This window comes from Galleria mellonella, unplaced genomic scaffold (genome assembly GCF_026898425.1).
Source record: "Galleria mellonella isolate WM207_F2 unplaced genomic scaffold, CSIRO_AGI_GalMel_v1 utg116, whole genome shotgun sequence".
Taxonomy (NCBI): Eukaryota; Metazoa; Arthropoda; class Insecta; order Lepidoptera; family Pyralidae; genus Galleria; species Galleria mellonella.
The window spans coordinates 1,731,422-1,750,164 of NW_026441978.1; the positions used below are offsets into that span (position 1 = coordinate 1,731,422).

Below are 18,743 nucleotides of genomic sequence, written 5' to 3' on the forward strand. Positions count from 1 at the left end.
AATAAATCAATACATATAGTAAAATCGTAACTGGTCTGTACATGGAAGATATATAAGAAAAACTATTATGAGGGGGGGGGGGGCTTTATAAACGTCTTAGAAAGGCAATTTCTTATTTATAATATTTAATATATATATAAAATGATATGTGGGGTACTACGTAATACTAACTTTACATATATGTATATAATATATTCTTTAGCAATATAAAAGTTGTAAGCCTCTTAGTAATAAATAGAAATAAAGCACAAGTTTTTATAGTTCCTTTAATTTAGATATTATACTATTAAATCATATATTTACTTATTTTACTTTATTTTTGATATATAACAAATAATATAACATAAATACCCAATTTCTGTTAGTCCATTGACACTTATTTAAATATAGCTTCTTTAGGACTTCCATCAACAATAATTGTGATATATTTTATATAATGACCACGTGGTTTACTATAATTGTTCACTCTTGATACGACAGGGAGCTCCGCTATGTTCAACGGTTGGACAAGAAGTGTCTCCCTACCCAAATGACAATCTTTTATATCCACACGGCCGAATTTGAGTGAACAAGTCAGTGAGACCACGTGTTCTTACAATTTCATTACTTTTTATTCAAGTCTCATGAAATAATTATAAAGTTAATTAAAATATAAATTAGTGTTCTATATACATTACAAGAATAATTTATTACCAAATTTGGTATAATAACGATTTTAACGTTTTATTATATTTAAAGTAGTTAGTCTGATTTTTATTAATAAATGTAGATACACATTTTAACACAAGATGTTTAAGAAAATTAATATAATTTAAAATACATATCTAACAAACGCAATAGAACACAAAACAATTTTTAGAATTTTTGTCAGTTGGTCTGTTTGTCTATATGTTTGCGCAAGCTAATCTCAGAAACGGCTTAACCGATTTAAACGCGGATTTCACTAATTCGTTTTGGCTTACTCTATTGAACTTGTAATGTTTGTTTTACTTTAATCGGTTCATAAATAAATAAAGTTATATTAATCTAAAAAAATCACATAAAATAACCGATCAGTTGAATTAACTGAAACTTTATGAAGGTATGTAAATATCATTTAAGTATATACTCGTAATACAATATACAATCAGATTCATGAAGATTTGCAATGGGAATGATATACGGAACTAGAAAAGTAGAAGCAGGTAATACCGCGGGAAACGGCTAGTAGCAAAATAAAATAATATAATATAAACAAGTATATCCCACAGTTTTTGTTTTCTAGAGTAAAAACCACAAAGTTAATTTTAAAACATTTTAATACAGTTATAGATAACCCGCGACCTACGATAAAATGTTGTACTTTTATCATACTAGTCTGGCCTTAAATACTGTTACATAAAAACTTTTCTTTTTTTTTAACTTTTTAATTATTTTGAATTTGGAACACGTTTATTATTTTAAAAACTTCTTTCGATTTCGCGCCATTTCACATTATTTTCGTGTTTATTAACAAATTACAATATGGAATGGGGTGTTAAAGAAAATAGGTCGGTCGGTAGGCTGTCGGTCATATTACAGATATTTCAAAAGCTTGGTATCAGCTGTATGTTCGTATATCGTACTATCAACAGATACAACAACACTTCCTCTGTGAAAGACTAGATCCGATCTTTTATCGGGGCGGCCGCGTGCTGTTAGAACTGCAAATGCTGTTAATGCTGTTAAAGTCAGAATTCAACGAAACCCCATTAGGAACTGGATTAGGTACATAAATAAGTCATACTTTTAAATGAAATTTATTGTAGATTAGCTGTATCCCTCGACTTTTCTTACGTGAATTTTTAAGTACATAAAGTATCCTATGTGCTAAGTTAAGATATAACTTACTCGTGTACCAATTTTAATTTAAACCCGTTGAGTAGATTTTGAGTGACACATTCACGACAGCACAAATATTCGTCCATCCATCCATATATCTAATTATCCATACAAAGTTTCGCATTTATAATACAAATATATTGTTTTTTTATACAACTTAGAATGGCAAACAAGCTGACGGCCCACCTGATGGAAAGTGGTAATCGTCGCCTATAGACATGAGCAGTACCATGGAAATAACAGAATATACTGTTTCGCCCATGATACCCCCTATGTGTTGCCATTCCTGAGGACTCAAGTGTTATTCCTCTGTACCCTGTAAATTCACGCCATATCCCACCCTTCAAACCGAAACACGGCCATGCAAACACAACTGCTTTACGGTTGAAACACGAATGGTATAGAGGTGCCCAAACAAACGACTTTTGTACAAAGTCTCCCTCTGATAAATTGAAAAGAAAAAATAGTTTCATGTTTAATTTCAACCCCCTTTCCCTTCATTCCGCAAATTTTTAACCTCCTCTCGTATTCATCATCATCATCATCATCATATCAGCTTTTAACTGTCCACTGCTGAATATAAGCCTCCCCTTAAAAGGGTTTTGCTAGAAGGGAGACTTTGAACAAAAGTCGATTGTTTGAGTACCTCTGTCCCATTCGTGTTTCTACCGTGAAGCAGTTGTGTTTCGGTTTGAAGGGTGGGATATGGCGTGAATTTACTGGGTACAGAGGAATAACACCTGAGTCCTCAGTAATGGCAACGCATGAGGGGTATCATGGGCGAAACAGTATACTCTGTTATGTCCTTGGTACTGCTCATGTCTATAGGCGACGGTTACCACTTTCCATCAGGTGGCCGTCAGACTTTTAATGATGTTTTAAGAGGCTGCTGTCCATCTTTCGTCCCCCCTTAGTCTCTTCTTACGACACCCACGGAAAATGAAGGGGTGGCCTATTCTATGCCGGGACCATACGGAAAATTTATAATACTATTGTATATATACACATTATATTTGTATTAACGTAATATTATTCTTTTTTGTCATGATACATGAATGTCGTAAGCAAAGTAGATAGTGGTTTAGTTTTTACTGGTTTATCATCATTGCCACTCATTATCACATAATAAATATAAGTGCAAGTCATTTTAGTTTATATTTTTAACCGACTTCAAAAAGAAGAAGGTTCTCCATTCGGTTGTATTTTTTATTTTTGTTACCCATTACTTCGTCAGTTATAAATCGATTTAATTTTTTTAACTGAGAGGGTATATATTCTCAGATTGGTCCTATAGAAATTGTATCAAAATCGACTTTTGACTGCAGAGGAATAACATCTGAGTCCTCAGGAATGGCAACGCATGGGTGAAAAAGTACACTCTCTTATATCCATGGTACTGCTCATGTCTATAGGCGACGGTTACCACTTTCCATCAGGTGGGCCGTCAGCTTGCTTGTCATTCTAAGTTGTATAAAAGTCTTCCTACGATGAATTTCTTGCAGGTTCTTCTTAGCAGGTAACAACATTCCGAACTCGGCAGTAGGATCTTAAAAAATGATAATTTAAAATAGTTTCAAAAATAAAAATTTATTTTAATGAAGATTATTTCAATTCTGTATATATATATTCACAATATTTCTTTTGGTCGGGTCGCTTACTTGTTTGTTTACATTTTTATTAAGTGATATAGTTTTTCGTGATCATTGTGTAGATCTAGGTTCAAATTTCACATATGTACCACCCATGGCCTTAATGTTGAAATCATTATTATGCAAACGGATAGGGTCTGAAGTGTTTTTGCTTTTGGCAATCTTGAAATTCAGCACCAGATCGTATATGAACACCTTTATTTCCAAAAGCGCGAATCTAGATGCTGAAAAGTATAATTAATGCTTACTTTAATGATTGCTGAAGATGTAGAAGCATGAATGCTGAGCTACTTTGTCATGATATCAAGTAAATGCATGAGAATGGATTTAACAGTTTTGTGTAATTAGTTTGTTGATAAAGATATTTAACAGCATTCATAATTTACCAAAAATGGCAATGCAATTACGAGTATATGTCAATTTTCAAAAACAATTGAACAAAATTTAATGTTTTTAACTGATTATTTAAAAAGCGCTCTGCTAACGAATCAAAATGCTGATTATTTATTTATTTATTACATGCACTGGGTGAGCCTTACAGTCTTCCAATACGAGTACAATAACATATAAAAAGTAATATTACACAAAAATAATATAAAAAGATTTAACTCTAACAAAAAACGTCTGAACACAAATACCATACTCTGTGGTCACTCGACGAAACTCCTGAAAGTTGGAGGCAAATACATCCAATTGCGGATACTGGCTCAAAATATCATTGACTAGTTTCAATGCAAGAGATAGGGGAGTTTGCTTAGTAAACTTATGAATCTATTGCAAAAAACTTTGCATCAATTGCTTGGGATTTTTTAAAATATTTTTTTGTTATCAAAATTTAAACTTTCGATAATGGCTTTATAAAAGAATATAATGGCACGATTAACGTTTTAGATCCCTAGTAGATCAATCAGATCAATCAGAAACATTGAAAAAAGATATCAATTGGTAAACTATGCAAAAAATTAATGCAATTTACGTACGCCAGCAAAGGATTTAGGGTCAAAGGTAACAAACATTATTTATTTTTTACAAGTTCTAGCGACTTACCAATACAGTTTCTCGGTCCCATGCCAAAAGGCATAAAGGTGAAAGGTTGTATTTTGTGTTTGTTCTCATCAGAGAAGCGGTCAGGGTCAAACACTTCGGGCTTAGGATGGTATTTTTCATCCATGTGAATTAGATTCACCATGTTGTAAACCACATCGCCAGGGCGGAGCTGATAAAAGGACATTAGATAAATTGAAAATTATAATCATATTTATTATATCAACCAATTAACGTAATCTATTAATCTATATCTGGGTATTTTTACGCATTCACATACTGTAGACGAATTGTTAAATATAAAATTTAGATTAGAAATCAACTACGTCCTGAATTAATGAACAGATAATTTTTTCCAGTAGACTAAGACTGTACAAAAAGTAACTTATTTTGCAATAGATGTTGATACAAAACTACGAATTAATAAATAAATTATAAACTCTAAATGCAGTTAGTTGCCAATGAAGATTTCTATCTTTCTTTTTACAGATATATGTTAAATAGATTCCAATTTATAATCAAATTTTGCTCTGGTGATAATTGATAAATAAATCTGTGTACACTATAGCATGCATGTGAGAAAAATAAAATGCAACTTGCTGACATTTCATCTGAAATCTTGTTATAAATAAATGAATACATTTGTAGTGTAAAGGATCTTATATATCTATTTTATACTCGTATTTTCAACACTTACAAGATAAGGCTTTCCACCTTTCCGCGGTGGAGGCAGTTCGTAGGTTTTATTACATACTCTGTCCATAAAGATAGCTCCAGTCCATTTTCTTAATGATTCTGTAAATGCAGTTTAATATCATTCAAATGCTTATCTCATTGTACATATTGTTTTATATAATTATGACTTACAAGTAACATTTATTTAATTCTTATAAAGTCACACATCATCTTCGTAATTTTGAATTAAAGAACTTGTAATCTTTTAGTGTCTAAATTCAGCTTCATTTAGCAAAGATATTCTATATAAATATAATCTCTTGCTAGTTATTTAATCATATTATTAGTTCCTAAATGGCTTTTATTCTCTCTAAATTTAACTGGCTCAAGTAATATTTACCATTGACTACACAATCCAAATATTTCAGCTGGGTCACATTCTCATAAGATAAAGTTTCGTTGGTCTGCTGGTGATTCAGAATTTCCTGGTACAGTTTCTCTTGGACTTCATGATTTAAGGCCAATTCGTGGATACACATGGTTATCACACCAGCAACACTTTCAAAGCCAGCCGCGAAAAATACAAATACTTGTCCAATTATTTCATCTTCCGTCCATTCTAGAAGCAATTGCTAAATTTATTAAATGCTTTTTAAAATTCCACTCTGTCTAAATTTATTTATTATTTTCGCATGATAATTTATAGTATTTTAGAAATATGAGCTGCAAGTTATTTTAGTATGCTGTACTATACAAACATCATTAACTTTTGTATAAGGAAGAATTAAATGTATTACAAGGAAATATGAATCTTTGTTTAATATTTTAGACAAAATGTTTTCATTTTGTTGATATTTACCTCTTGTGTCACCTCTTGGCTTCAACGCTTCTTCAGTAGTGGCAAACCCAACATCATTTTTATCAACACTGCTATCTGTTAGTGTCCCTGCAGTTACATTTTAAAAATATATTATACTACTGAGGTGGCAAATAAGCATACTGCTCACCTGATGATAAGCAGTTACCATAGTTCATGAACGTTTGCAATACCAGAGACATTACGTGCGCTTCGCTGACTCTGAAGAGACCTCTTTACCCATTTTTTGAAGAATCAAAAATAATAAACAAATACGATAAGGAAAGATACAGTAAATATTTCCGCATTTTTTTTACATTTAATTGCTTTATGGAATAGAAATATAAAAAGTAAAATCATTATCGTTCTTAAAAGCGAAAGACATTCAGATTACTTACTGCATCATAATATATTAGTATATTATAATTTATATCGATATGCAAGGCAAGTTTAGAATAAATACCATTATTTTATGTTGGATAATAAAACAGACCCCATAACTCATAACTTAGTTTATATATTCTTTATTTTACTCTGCACAAATTTTGTCTTTTTAAAGTTACTTTGAAAGTAACTTAAATATATTTATCTCAGGGCATAACGATATTTATTCACACCTTCCTTATATTTACCGAATATTACTGTCTTACTATTTTACCAGTATTAGTCTATACAGTCAGGGTGGAAGGGATTGTTAATAATGTGGACTATCAATCCCATTGCTAGCAATATACTCTGTCAGGTCGACTTCCATGTGGTCCCCCCTGGAAACCATCGTGCTGAATTTCAGGTCTATTAAGCTGCTTTTTCATTCTCACCTATCATCCCTTACTGGTGACTCGCCAGTTTATACCGTTAGCGCAGGCGGGGCTACTATTCCATTATCATCCATAAAAAAAAAAGAAAAAAAGCAATGTAAACTTGTAAATCATACTGTTGACGAGTTTTTTTTTATTTCAGTTTGTCATAATACATAATAATAATAATAATAAACTCTTTATTGCGCACAGTAGAGATGTATACAAGGAGTATTTATACAGAATGTGCATATACAAAAGGCGGGCTTATCGCTAAAAGCAATCTCTTACAGACAACCTGGGTAATGCACGTTGTTTGTCAATTTTGTTTTCATTGCTGTTTTGTATTGTACTTAAGTATATGTGTAAATAGTAAGTTACGATTTTTGCAGCTAACCTTTGGAAGCTTCCATCAATAGCTGGATCATGTCAGATCGAATCACGTTGTTCTTTTTTCTATAGTTGATAGTGTTTGTAATAATATCTTTAAAAAAGTTCATCACCTTAGGTGGGAATATTCTGATTCCCAATAACTGTAAAAAATATTTAGACCAATTTAATTCTTTAATTTTTTATTTTAATTTTTAGTCTTTAGTTTTCAATCAATCAACCAGTTAATTTTAAAATTACCTTTGCTATTTGAGGGCATTCTGCTGACATAAAGAATGCAAGTTTCTGTTGAAAGTCGAACGTGAATAATTTCATGCCTATTTCAAAGAATTCGTTGTTTTTGTCTCTCAAAGAGTTCACCTGAAGTCCAAAGCCAGCTGATCCAATGACATCCAGAGTGTAGCGACGCACCAAATCGTCAGCGTGAATCTCTTCAGACAGATGCTCTTAGACATAAATAGTAAATTCTTAATAATTATTTTTTGTAAATTTTGTTATTATTATTATTTCAGCCATTAACTGTCCACTGCTGAACATAGGCCTTCCCCATAAGGGGAGTTTTGCCAGTAGTTGCTACATTTAGCGGGCGAGTTTACAACCGCAGTTAGACTTTACAGATGTTTAAAGAGCAAATATATAAATAAATGTAAATAAACTAACAATTTACCGTAAGACCGTCTGTTGATGTCCAATAATTGTACAAATAAAAAACCATTCAATCTATTGAATAATTTGATTTGTTCTTAATTTCATTTATGAAAATTGAACATCAATCACATGAAACATATAATTAGATTAACCCTGTTCGCCGCACCATAACTGTAAAATTACTTGCTTTGACTTCCACGAGGCAGGCTTTGCCTAGTGTGGGGTCATAGCTATATTGTACCATAGGCTAATTTTGTTGAAGGAAATAAAGATATTCTTAAAAGAAATTATCAATGTAGTTGTTAATTTTTTTGTGATAATTTCAACAAAACATGGACGCCTATCTTTAAGTAGACTATTAATTTATTAACTCATTACATATAAATAAAATAATATACCTTTCAAATAATCCGTGATGTTGTGGCTGACTTCGCTCATAAAGTTCATCATGAGCCTCATCTTGGAGCCAGTGAACGCTGGGCTCAGAGTGACTCGCATGTCACGCCATTTGTCATCTGTACCAAATCATCTAAATGACTCTGTTTTATTTATGTTTCTGGCGCTTAATAGTTGTATTTGCAAATTTCGATTTGAAGAGTAGGATATAGTAGTGAAGTGACCGAGTATACAGTAGGCATAATACTGTAGACTGTGGAATACTGTGGACTGCTAGCTTCATTGCCAGTCAATCTCACGCAATATAATTATAACTCAATATAACGCCATCTAGTTTCAAATTAAATAATGCATACATCTGATGACGATTGATCATTATCGTCATCATATCAGCCATTATCTGTCCACTGCTGAACATAGGCCTCTCCTATAAACTGCCATAAGGAATGATCCTGAACGACCTGCATCCACTGATTTCCTACAATGTATTTGTTGTCGTTACTCTATCTAGTGGGATGACATTACGTTTGTCTGTACGGGGTTGCTACTCAAGAACCTTTTTTCCCAATCGGTTATCGATTCTTCGAGTTATGTGACCAGTCTATTGTTACTTCAGCTTGCTTATCATTCAATACATACATACATATGTATATTTGTACCCATAAATAAATATATTGTCCTGGAATCGAATTTGTAACCATTGGAATGTAAGCCTGTGTAACATCATCAAGTCTACGTCGTCAAAGTCATCATTGGGGTTCAGAACAAGTACAGTACAAATTACTAGGAGTTCATAAATTGTGTGTACCTTGTACCTGAGAATAATAGAACACAAAACTGATTCATATGCGAGGATGTGGATGGTATCGGACAATAAAAATAACACTATGCCAAGGAACTGTGGTTCTTCGACAAACCAAAACTGATACAAACTGTGGACAAAAATTTACGGAAATTTGAAATAAACCAATAAGATGGTTACGACAAATGGGAAAAAGTGGAATGAAAAATGAGGAATGAAGGGGACATGGTAGTTAAGAGTGAGGAAAACTTAGAAGGAAATTAAATTAGCTAAAAAACCTGGAAATTAATATCCGGCAACAAGCTGCACTCCTACGGGAGGCAAACAAAAAAATTGTGTGTACCTTTCATCATGAGAATGCTTCCACCAAACAACGGGTCGATGTCTTTATCAAAGAACTGCTTATGGTTCACGAAGTGATCAAAATCTTTAACTGTAATGGTTTTTATCAACTCAGGGTCTCGGATGAGGACTATTGGAGAAGTACCTTCGATGAGGCCTACATACCTGTAAGTTTTATAATATATTGATTTTACCCGCGACTTTTTTGACGTAACTGGAATGTTTATGAATGAATGAATAAGTATACTTTATTTGCATTATACAATATAGGAAATAAACAAGACAATTAATAAATGTAACGATACAGTTGTATAAGTACAGTAAGGCAGTCTTATTATTGAGAGCAATCTTTCCAAGACAACTTTAGGATAATGGACTAATTTATTTATTAACTTTTTATTGCGCAGCTTAAATAATAATACAAAAATATTAATAATATTTCACCAGAGGGAGACTTTGTACAGTAGTCGATTGCTTGGGTACCTCTGTCCCATTTGTGTTTCAACCGTAAAGCAGTTGTGTTTGCATGGCTGTGTTTTGGTTTGAAGGGTGGGATATGGCGTGAAGTTACTGGGTACGGAGGAATAACACTTAAGTCCTCAGGAATGGCAACGCATGGGGAGTATCATGGGCGAAACAGTATATATACTCTGTTATGTCCATGGTACTGCTAATGTCTATAAGTGACAGTTAACACTTTCCATCAGGTGGGCCGTCAGCTTGTTTGCCATTCTAAGTTGCATAAAAATTTTTTTTGTGATTCCCAAAAAAATTTACTCCAATTATAGCAAAACCAGTTATTTTGTTTTAAAAACTAAACTACTGAACAAATTTTGATAAAATTTATACATGATCAATCTATAAGTACATTGTTTCAGATAAAAATAGAACTTTCCGAATCGGTTTGCAACTAACGGAGTTATGAAGTAACAAACATAAAAACAACAGGCGAATTGAGAACCTCCCTCTTTTTAAAGTCGGTTTAAAATATAAGTTATATCACGCTTATATAATTATATATGCTTATATATAACGTTTATATATTATATAAAAGCAGTCTTTATTTATTAATAAATTGCTTTATTAAGCAGTCTCTTCAAGATAACCTTTGGGTAGAGGAGTAAAAAAGAAGGCGGTAGCTATTTGTTACAAGAAATATATCTAATAAAAAAATGTACATATTAATAAAACATATACTAATAAATGTATGTATATCTTACACATATACAAGTATTTATAATAGTATATGTTACATACATTTAATTTCATACATTTATAATATAATAACATAAAAATCGCTATCTGGTCCCGGTATAGAATGGTCACCCCTTCCTTTCCCATGAGTGTCCCATGGGAATGGGCATTAAACGTTATAATAAGATATTCTGGATATATATATATATATATGTTAACGGAGACTTAAAATTACTTGTTTATTTGATTAGACGATTTGAATTTAAATTAATACGCCAAGAGATAACAGACAAACAGTTTATCATTTATATGATTACGAGTAGTATCTAGGAAGGATTTATTGATTAACATTACGGAACATCTTTATTATCGACTTTTGTTATCGATTGAAAAACTTTGATTTTATTTATCATCTATTTTAATTAGGTACAAATATGTTATTTATATACTTTTATGATAAGTGACAAGGTAGGTAAATATTTTATTACCAGCTTTTATCCGCGACTACGTCCGTGTAACCGGAATATGTTTTTTTTATACCACTGAGGTGGCAAACAAGCATACGGCTCACCTGATGGAAAGTGGTTACCGTCGCTCATAGACTGATATGAATACCTGCAATACCATGTAATACCTGCAAAATGTTCTATATCTTTCTAAGTCTCATATAGTACGTACGTCATCATCATTTCAGCCATTATCCGTCCACTGCTGGACATAGGCCTCCCCCATAGATTGCCATAAAGAACGGTCCTGAGCCACCTGCATCCACTGACTCCCTGCGACGCATTTGAGGTCGTCACTCTATCTAGTGGGGTCCTCCATTTCAAGAACCTTTCTTCCCTATCGATTATCGGTTCTTCGAGCTATGTGACCATATAGTACAACAAACATACTCACTTTCATATTTATAATATTTATACACCTATCATAGTATTTAGATATTGCATACATACGCTTCCTAATTTCATACATACCCTTCATACGCTTTCTAATTTTACCTAATGGTTAGCTGGTAAAGAATGCCATATGGCATTAAGCTCGCCATTTGTACAAAATTTTTATTGTGCAATAAAGAATAAATAAATAAATAAATATTGTACTAATATAAATTTAACATAGAAACTTAGTGAAAACCGCATGTTTAAGCATAGTATATTTTGTTTTCACAGCGCAGTAGTCGCGCTTGCGTGGCTGTGTTTCGATATAAAGGGTGGCCTAAATCAGTAAAATTACAGGTTACAAAGGCATAATATTTCAGGACAGGAATGCATTAGGAGTACTGGTCGCCACAGTATACTCTGCGATATCCATGGTACTGTTCGCAGATCGTCATCAATTTTTTTATTTTGTTTTATACATCAAATTCAAATATCGAATCGTCTTCATACAAATAGACTTGTTTACAAGCACTTTTAAATCGACATTTTTACTGCAGGATTCAAAAAGTTATAACTTGCTGAGAAGAATCCGCAAGAGACTTAACAGTTATTTATTTATTTAATTTTTATTGCATCACTTAAAAATATTACAAATATATATACATTACACTTATGAAGTAAGTAAGGCGGTCTTATCGCTAAAGCAATGTCTTCCAGACAACCTTTAGATAAAAAAGGAAAGAAAGCAAGCGGTGACTATTGGCGTCAGAAATGTATATAGTTACTCTTTTAAATCTCTGTTAACATTATGTGTATTTATTTAAATGTACTATGTCTAAAATTATATAAGGCAATTAAAAAGCGTAAATAAAAATTATTTATTCTATTCTATTCTATCCCGGTCATACAGACAAAGTCGCGGGTAATTTCTAGTCATCATCATTATCATCATATTACCAGTTAACTGTCCACTGCTGAACATAAGCTTCTCGGGGGGAAAGGGATTGTTAGTAATGGAGACTGAGAATCCCATTGCCGGCAATATACCCAATCAGGTCGACCTCTTTACGGTTCTCCCTGGAAACTATCATGGTTAATTCCTGATGAATTCGTCATGATGATTTTAATTTTTTTTTTTTTTGATATATCATTCTATACATATCGAAGCAGGTACCGGGCCGCTAGTTACATATATATTTTAACGTCAACACGGTTATGTCGGATGGTAATAATTATTAATAGACTAAAAAATATACACAAGATAAATAATAAAAAATATAAAAAATAAAAAATAAAAGATAAAAAATAGACACTGATATACTTTTGTATATATTACTACAATTTTATATTACTATGACTCCAAAAAATTTTTTATACCACTTAGAATGGCAAACAAGCTAAAATTTATAATATTAGTAAGGATTGGTAAGAAAGAAAGAAAAAATTAAAAAATAACTCACTTTTCATCCGGAAAAGCCCTGTATACAACATCCAAATCTTCTAAGTAATGCTTCGTACCCACTGTACTATGATACATGTTTCCAAACATCGGTATACCAGGTAGATACTTCAGGCCCTTCTTTTCGAAGAAATAGTGTGTTTTTTTATATACAAATAAAATATAAAACAATAGGGTTGTAACTAGGAAAATTAATATTTCTGCAATCATTTTGTCGACCGTCCGCACTCTGTCGTTTTTGATACAGCAATGACGGTTACGCGTCCACTATATTGTTGATGTCCGAATTATCGTTATGACTGGCCCACGTATTAGGGATGGGTTGACAATGGTACCACTTCAATATCTATATATTGGGTTTCTCTGGACATGGCGGAAAAAAGGTCATGGACCATTTCTAATATGGTCTGTACCAGTAGGATATATGTGTTATTTTCGATTTGGTTCTTTATTTTATAATTTCGTTAACTGTACCTTCATATATCTGTTACAGAGAGTGAGAGGAGAGAGAAGGGATTATTAGTAATTAGATGTAACAAAATACTTTAACAGGTCGAACTCCATGCGATTCTTGTGTCATCTCTCACTGGTATCTCTCTAGCGCATGCCGATAGCGCTGGCGAAATTATCATTCCATTTTTATCTATTGAAAAAACAGGCCAATATATAAATATTTTAGATATATAGATATTACTATATATTACCGATCCCTAGTGAGGATAATGAAAAAGGTTTTTATCATACGACTCTCTCTCTCTTTCTCTCTCTCTACTTACTTACCCCGATCGAAATTAGATTGGGTATTTTATTTTAATATTATATATTGGACAATTGATATTTAATATTGTATTTATTTATTTATTTATTCATTAGTACAAATATGTGTACATGGCGGACTTAATGCTAAAAGCATTCTCTCCCAGTCAACCATAGGGAAGTGTCAGAATACTCGAATGCGGTACTACTAATTATTGATATACATACATACTAAAATTACATATATAAACGAATAAATATATATGAATAACAAATATACTTACACATTACGTTCGTTACTCTATCTAGTGGGATGACATTACGTTTGTCTGTACGGGGTTGCTACTCAAGAACCTTTTTTCCCAATCGGTTATCGATTCTTCGAGTTATGTGACCAGTCTATTGTTACTTCAGCTTGCTTATCATTCAATACATACATACATATGTATATTTGTACCCATAAATAAATATATTGTCCTGGAATCGAATTTGTAACCATTGGAATGTAAGCCTGTGTAACATCATCAAGTCTACGTCGTCAAAGTCATCATTGGGGTTCAGAACAAGTACAGTACAAATTACTAGGAGTTCATAAATTGTGTGTACCTTGTACCTGAGAATAATAGAACACAAAACTGATTCATATGCGAGGATGTGGATGGTATCGGACAATAAAAATAACACTATGCCAAGGAACTGTGGTTCTTCGACAAACCAAAACTGATACAAACTGTGGACAAAAATTTACGGAAATTTGAAATAAACCAATAAGATGGTTACGACAAATGGGAAAAAGTGGAATGAAAAATGAGGAATGAAGGGGACATGGTAGTTAAGAGTGAGGAAAACTTAGAAGGAAATTAAATTAGCTAAAAAACCTGGAAATTAATATCCGGCAACAAGCTGCACTCCTACGGGAGGCAAACAAAAAAATTGTGTGTACCTTTCATCATGAGAATGCTTCCACCAAACAACGGGTCGATGTCTTTATCAAAGAACTGCTTATGGTTCACGAAGTGATCAAAATCTTTAACTGTAATGGTTTTTATCAACTCAGGGTCTCGGATGAGGACTATTGGAGAAGTACCTTCGATGAGGCCTACATACCTGTAAGTTTTATAATATATTGATTTTACCCGCGACTTTTTTGACGTAACTGGAATGTTTATGAATGAATGAATAAGTATACTTTATTTGCATTATACAATATAGGAAATAAACAAGACAATTAATAAATGTAACGATACAGTTGTATAAGTACAGTAAGGCAGTCTTATTATTGAGAGCAATCTTTCCAAGACAACTTTAGGATAATGGACTAATTTATTTATTAACTTTTTATTGCGCAGCTTAAATAATAATACAAAAATATTAATAATATTTCACCAGAGGGAGACTTTGTACAGTAGTCGATTGCTTGGGTACCTCTGTCCCATTTGTGTTTCAACCGTAAAGCAGTTGTGTTTGCATGGCTGTGTTTTGGTTTGAAGGGTGGGATATGGCGTGAAGTTACTGGGTACGGAGGAATAACACTTAAGTCCTCAGGAATGGCAACGCATGGGGAGTATCATGGGCGAAACAGTATATATACTCTGTTATGTCCATGGTACTGCTAATGTCTATAAGTGACAGTTAACACTTTCCATCAGGTGGGCCGTCAGCTTGTTTGCCATTCTAAGTTGCATAAAAATTTTTTTTGTGATTCCCAAAAAAATTTACTCCAATTATAGCAAAACCAGTTATTTTGTTTTAAAAACTAAACTACTGAACAAATTTTGATAAAATTTATACATGATCAATCTATAAGTACATTGTTTCAGATAAAAATAGAACTTTCCGAATCGGTTTGCAACTAACGGAGTTATGAAGTAACAAACATAAAAACAACAGGCGAATTGAGAACCTCCCTCTTTTTAAAGTCGGTTTAAAATATAAGTTATATCACGCTTATATAATTATATATGCTTATATATAACGTTTATATATTATATAAAAGCAGTCTTTATTTATTAATAAATTGCTTTATTAAGCAGTCTCTTCAAGATAACCTTTGGGTAGAGGAGTAAAAAAGAAGGCGGTAGCTATTTGTTACAAGAAATATATCTAATAAAAAAATGTACATATTAATAAAACATATACTAATAAATGTATGTATATCTTACACATATACAAGTATTTATAATAGTATATGTTACATACATTTAATTTCATACATTTATAATATAATAACATAAAAATCGCTATCTGGTCCCGGTATAGAATGGTCACCCCTTCCTTTCCCATGAGTGTCCCATGGGAATGGGCATTAAACGTTATAATAAGATATTCTGGATATATATATATATATATGTTAACGGAGACTTAAAATTACTTGTTTATTTGATTAGACGATTTGAATTTAAATTAATACGCCAAGAGATAACAGACAAACAGTTTATCATTTATATGATTACGAGTAGTATCTAGGAAGGATTTATTGATTAACATTACGGAACATCTTTATTATCGACTTTTGTTATCGATTGAAAAACTTTGATTTTATTTATCATCTATTTTAATTAGGTACAAATATGTTATTTATATACTTTTATGATAAGTGACAAGGTAGGTAAATATTTTATTACCAGCTTTTATCCGCGACTACGTCCGTGTAACCGGAATATGTTTTTTTTATACCACTGAGGTGGCAAACAAGCATACGGCTCACCTGATGGAAAGTGGTTACCGTCGCTCATAGACTGATATGAATACCTGCAATACCATGTAATACCTGCAAAATGTTCTATATCTTTCTAAGTCTCATATAGTACGTACGTCATCATCATTTCAGCCATTATCCGTCCACTGCTGGACATAGGCCTCCCCATAGATTGCCATAAAGAACGGTCCTGAGCCACCTGCATCCACTGACTCCCTGCGACGCATTTGAGGTCGTCACTCTATCTAGTGGGGTCCTCCATTTCAAGAACCTTTCTTCCCTATCGATTATCGGTTCTTCGAGCTATGTGACCATATAGTACAACAAACATACTCACTTTCATATTTATAATATTTATACACCTATCATAGTATTTAGATATTGCATACATACGCTTCCTAATTTCATACATACCCTTCATACGCTTTCTAATTTTACCTAATGGTTAGCTGGTAAAGAATGCCATATGGCATTAAGCTCGCCATTTGTACAAAATTTTTATTGTGCAATAAAGAATAAATAAATAAATAAATATTGTACTAATATAAATTTAACATAGAAACTTAGTGAAAACCGCATGTTTAAGCATAGTATATTTTGTTTTCACAGCGCAGTAGTCGCGCTTGCGTGGCTGTGTTTCGATATAAAGGGTGGCCTAAATCAGTAAAATTACAGGTTACAAAGGCATAATATTTCAGGACAGGAATGCATTAGGAGTACTGGTCGCCACAGTATACTCTGCGATATCCATGGTACTGTTCGCAGATCGTCATCAATTTTTTTATTTTGTTTTATACATCAAATTCAAATATCGAATCGTCTTCATACAAATAGACTTGTTTACAAGCACTTTTAAATCGACATTTTTACTGCAGGATTCAAAAAGTTATAACTTGCTGAGAAGAATCCGCAAGAGACTTAACAGTTATTTATTTATTTAATTTTTATTGCATCACTTAAAAATATTACAAATATATATACATTACACTTATGAAGTAAGTAAGGCGGTCTTATCGCTAAAGCAATGTCTTCCAGACAACCTTTAGATAAAAAAGGAAAGAAAGCAAGCGGTGACTATTGGCGTCAGAAATGTATATAGTTACTCTTTTAAATCTCTGTTAACATTATGTGTATTTATTTAAATGTACTATGTCTAAAATTATATAAGGCAATTAAAAAGCGTAAATAAAAATTATTTATTCTATTCTATTCTATCCCGGTCATACAGACAAAGTCGCGGGTAATTTCTAGTCATCATCATTATCATCATATTACCAGTTAACTGTCCACTGCTGAACATAAGCTTCTCGGGGGGGAAAGGGATTGTTAGTAATGGAGACTGAGAATCCCATTGCCGGCAATATACCCAATCAGGTCGACCTCTTTACGGTTCTCCCTGGAAACTATCATGGTTAATTCCTGATGAATTCGTCATGATGATTTTAATTTTTTTTTTTTGATATATCATTCTATACATATCGAAGCAGGTACCGGGCCGCTAGTTACATATATATTTTAACGTCAACACGGTTATGTCGGATGGTAATAATTATTAATAGACTAAAAAATATACACAAGATAAATAATAAAAAATATAAAAAATAAAAAATAAAAGATAAAAAATAGACACTGATATACTTTTGTATATATTACTACAATTTTATATTACTATGACTCCAAAAAATTTTTTATACCACTTAGAATGGCAAACAAGCTAAAATTTATAATATTAGTAAGGATTGGTAAGAAAGAAAGAAAAAATTAAAAAATAACTCACTTTTCATCCGGAAAAGCCCTGTATACAACATCCAAATCTTCTAAGTAATGCTTCGTACCCACTGTACTATGATACATGTTTCCAAACATCGGTATACCAGGTAGATACTTCAGGCCCTTCTTTTCGAAGAAATAGTGTGTTTTTTTATATACAAATAAAATATAAAACAATAGGGTTGTAACTAGGAAAATTAATATTTCTGCAATCATTTTGTCGACCGTCCGCACTCTGTCGTTTTTGATACAGCAATGACGGTTACGCGTCCACTATATTGTTGATGTCCGAATTATCGTTATGACTGGCCCACGTATTAGGGATGGGTTGACAATGGTACCACTTCAATATCTATATATTGGGTTTCTCTGGACATGGCGGAAAAAAGGTCATGGACCATTTCTAATATGGTCTGTACCAGTAGGATATATGTGTTATTTTCGATTTGGTTCTTTATTTTATAATTTCGTTAACTGTACCTTCATATATCTGTTACAGAGAGTGAGAGGAGAGAGAAGGGATTAT

At 32.5% G+C, this 18,743-nt stretch overlaps 2 protein-coding genes across 3 annotated transcripts; both read right to left on the reverse strand.

Moving 5' to 3' along the window:
- Positions 1 to 3,428: 3,428 nt before the first annotated feature.
- Positions 3,429 to 13,262, reverse strand: LOC113519117 (probable cytochrome P450 9f2). Its single transcript, XM_026904172.3, has 10 exons — positions 12,995 to 13,262; positions 9,461 to 9,624; positions 8,318 to 8,434; positions 7,512 to 7,717; positions 7,279 to 7,414; positions 6,088 to 6,174; positions 5,629 to 5,847; positions 5,251 to 5,348; positions 4,557 to 4,725; positions 3,429 to 3,733 (listed from the first exon to the last, which is right to left on the reverse strand). The coding sequence occupies exons 1-10, from the start codon at positions 13,201 to 13,203 to the stop codon at positions 3,561 to 3,563; spliced, it is 1,578 nt and encodes a 525-aa protein (XP_026759973.3). The 5' UTR covers positions 13,204 to 13,262; the 3' UTR covers positions 3,429 to 3,560.
- A 261-nt stretch (positions 13,263 to 13,523) lies between these two features.
- LOC128200641 (probable cytochrome P450 9f2) lies at positions 13,524 to 18,501 on the reverse strand. 2 transcript variants are annotated; one of them, XM_052894719.1, is made up of 3 exons: positions 18,225 to 18,499; positions 14,693 to 14,856; positions 13,524 to 13,636 (listed from the first exon to the last, which is right to left on the reverse strand). In XM_052894719.1, exons 1-3 carry the CDS (start codon positions 18,431 to 18,433, stop codon positions 13,539 to 13,541), a joined length of 471 nt encoding a protein of 156 aa, XP_052750679.1. In that variant the 5' UTR covers positions 18,434 to 18,499; the 3' UTR covers positions 13,524 to 13,538. The 2 variants fall into 2 exon arrangements, with proteins under 2 accessions (XP_052750679.1, XP_052750676.1); XM_052894716.1 differs by lacking the exon at positions 13,524 to 13,636 and adding an exon at positions 14,105 to 14,226 and having other exon boundaries at positions 18,225 to 18,501.
- Positions 18,502 to 18,743: the final 242 nt, after the last annotated feature.

What these genes read in the sequence shown, in the direction of transcription:
- LOC128200641 (XM_052894716.1), bottom strand. Translation starts at nt 18,433, where the DNA reads ATGATTGCAGAAATATTAATTTTCCTAGTTACAACCCTATTGTTTTAT. An exon ending in AGGGCTTTTCCGGATGAAAA is followed by an intron (nt 14,857 to 18,224) that starts GTGAGTTATTTT and finishes TAAAACTTACAG; the next exon opens with GTATGTAGGCCTCATCGAAG. An exon ending in AAGCATTCTCATGATGAAAG is followed by an intron (nt 14,227 to 14,692) that starts GTACACACAATT and finishes ATTCGATTCCAG; the next exon opens with GACAATATATTTATTTATGG.
- LOC113519117 (XM_026904172.3), bottom strand. Translation starts at nt 13,203, where the DNA reads ATGATTGCAGAAATATTAATTTTCCTAGTTACAACCCTATTGTTTTAT. An exon ending in AAGCATTCTCATGATGAAAG is followed by an intron (nt 8,435 to 9,460) that starts GTACACACAATT and finishes GATTTGGTACAG; the next exon opens with ATGACAAATGGCGTGACATG. An exon ending in GGGACCGAGAAACTGTATTG is followed by an intron (nt 3,734 to 4,556) that starts GTAAGTCGCTAG and finishes TATACTTTTCAG; the next exon opens with CATCTAGATTCGCGCTTTTG.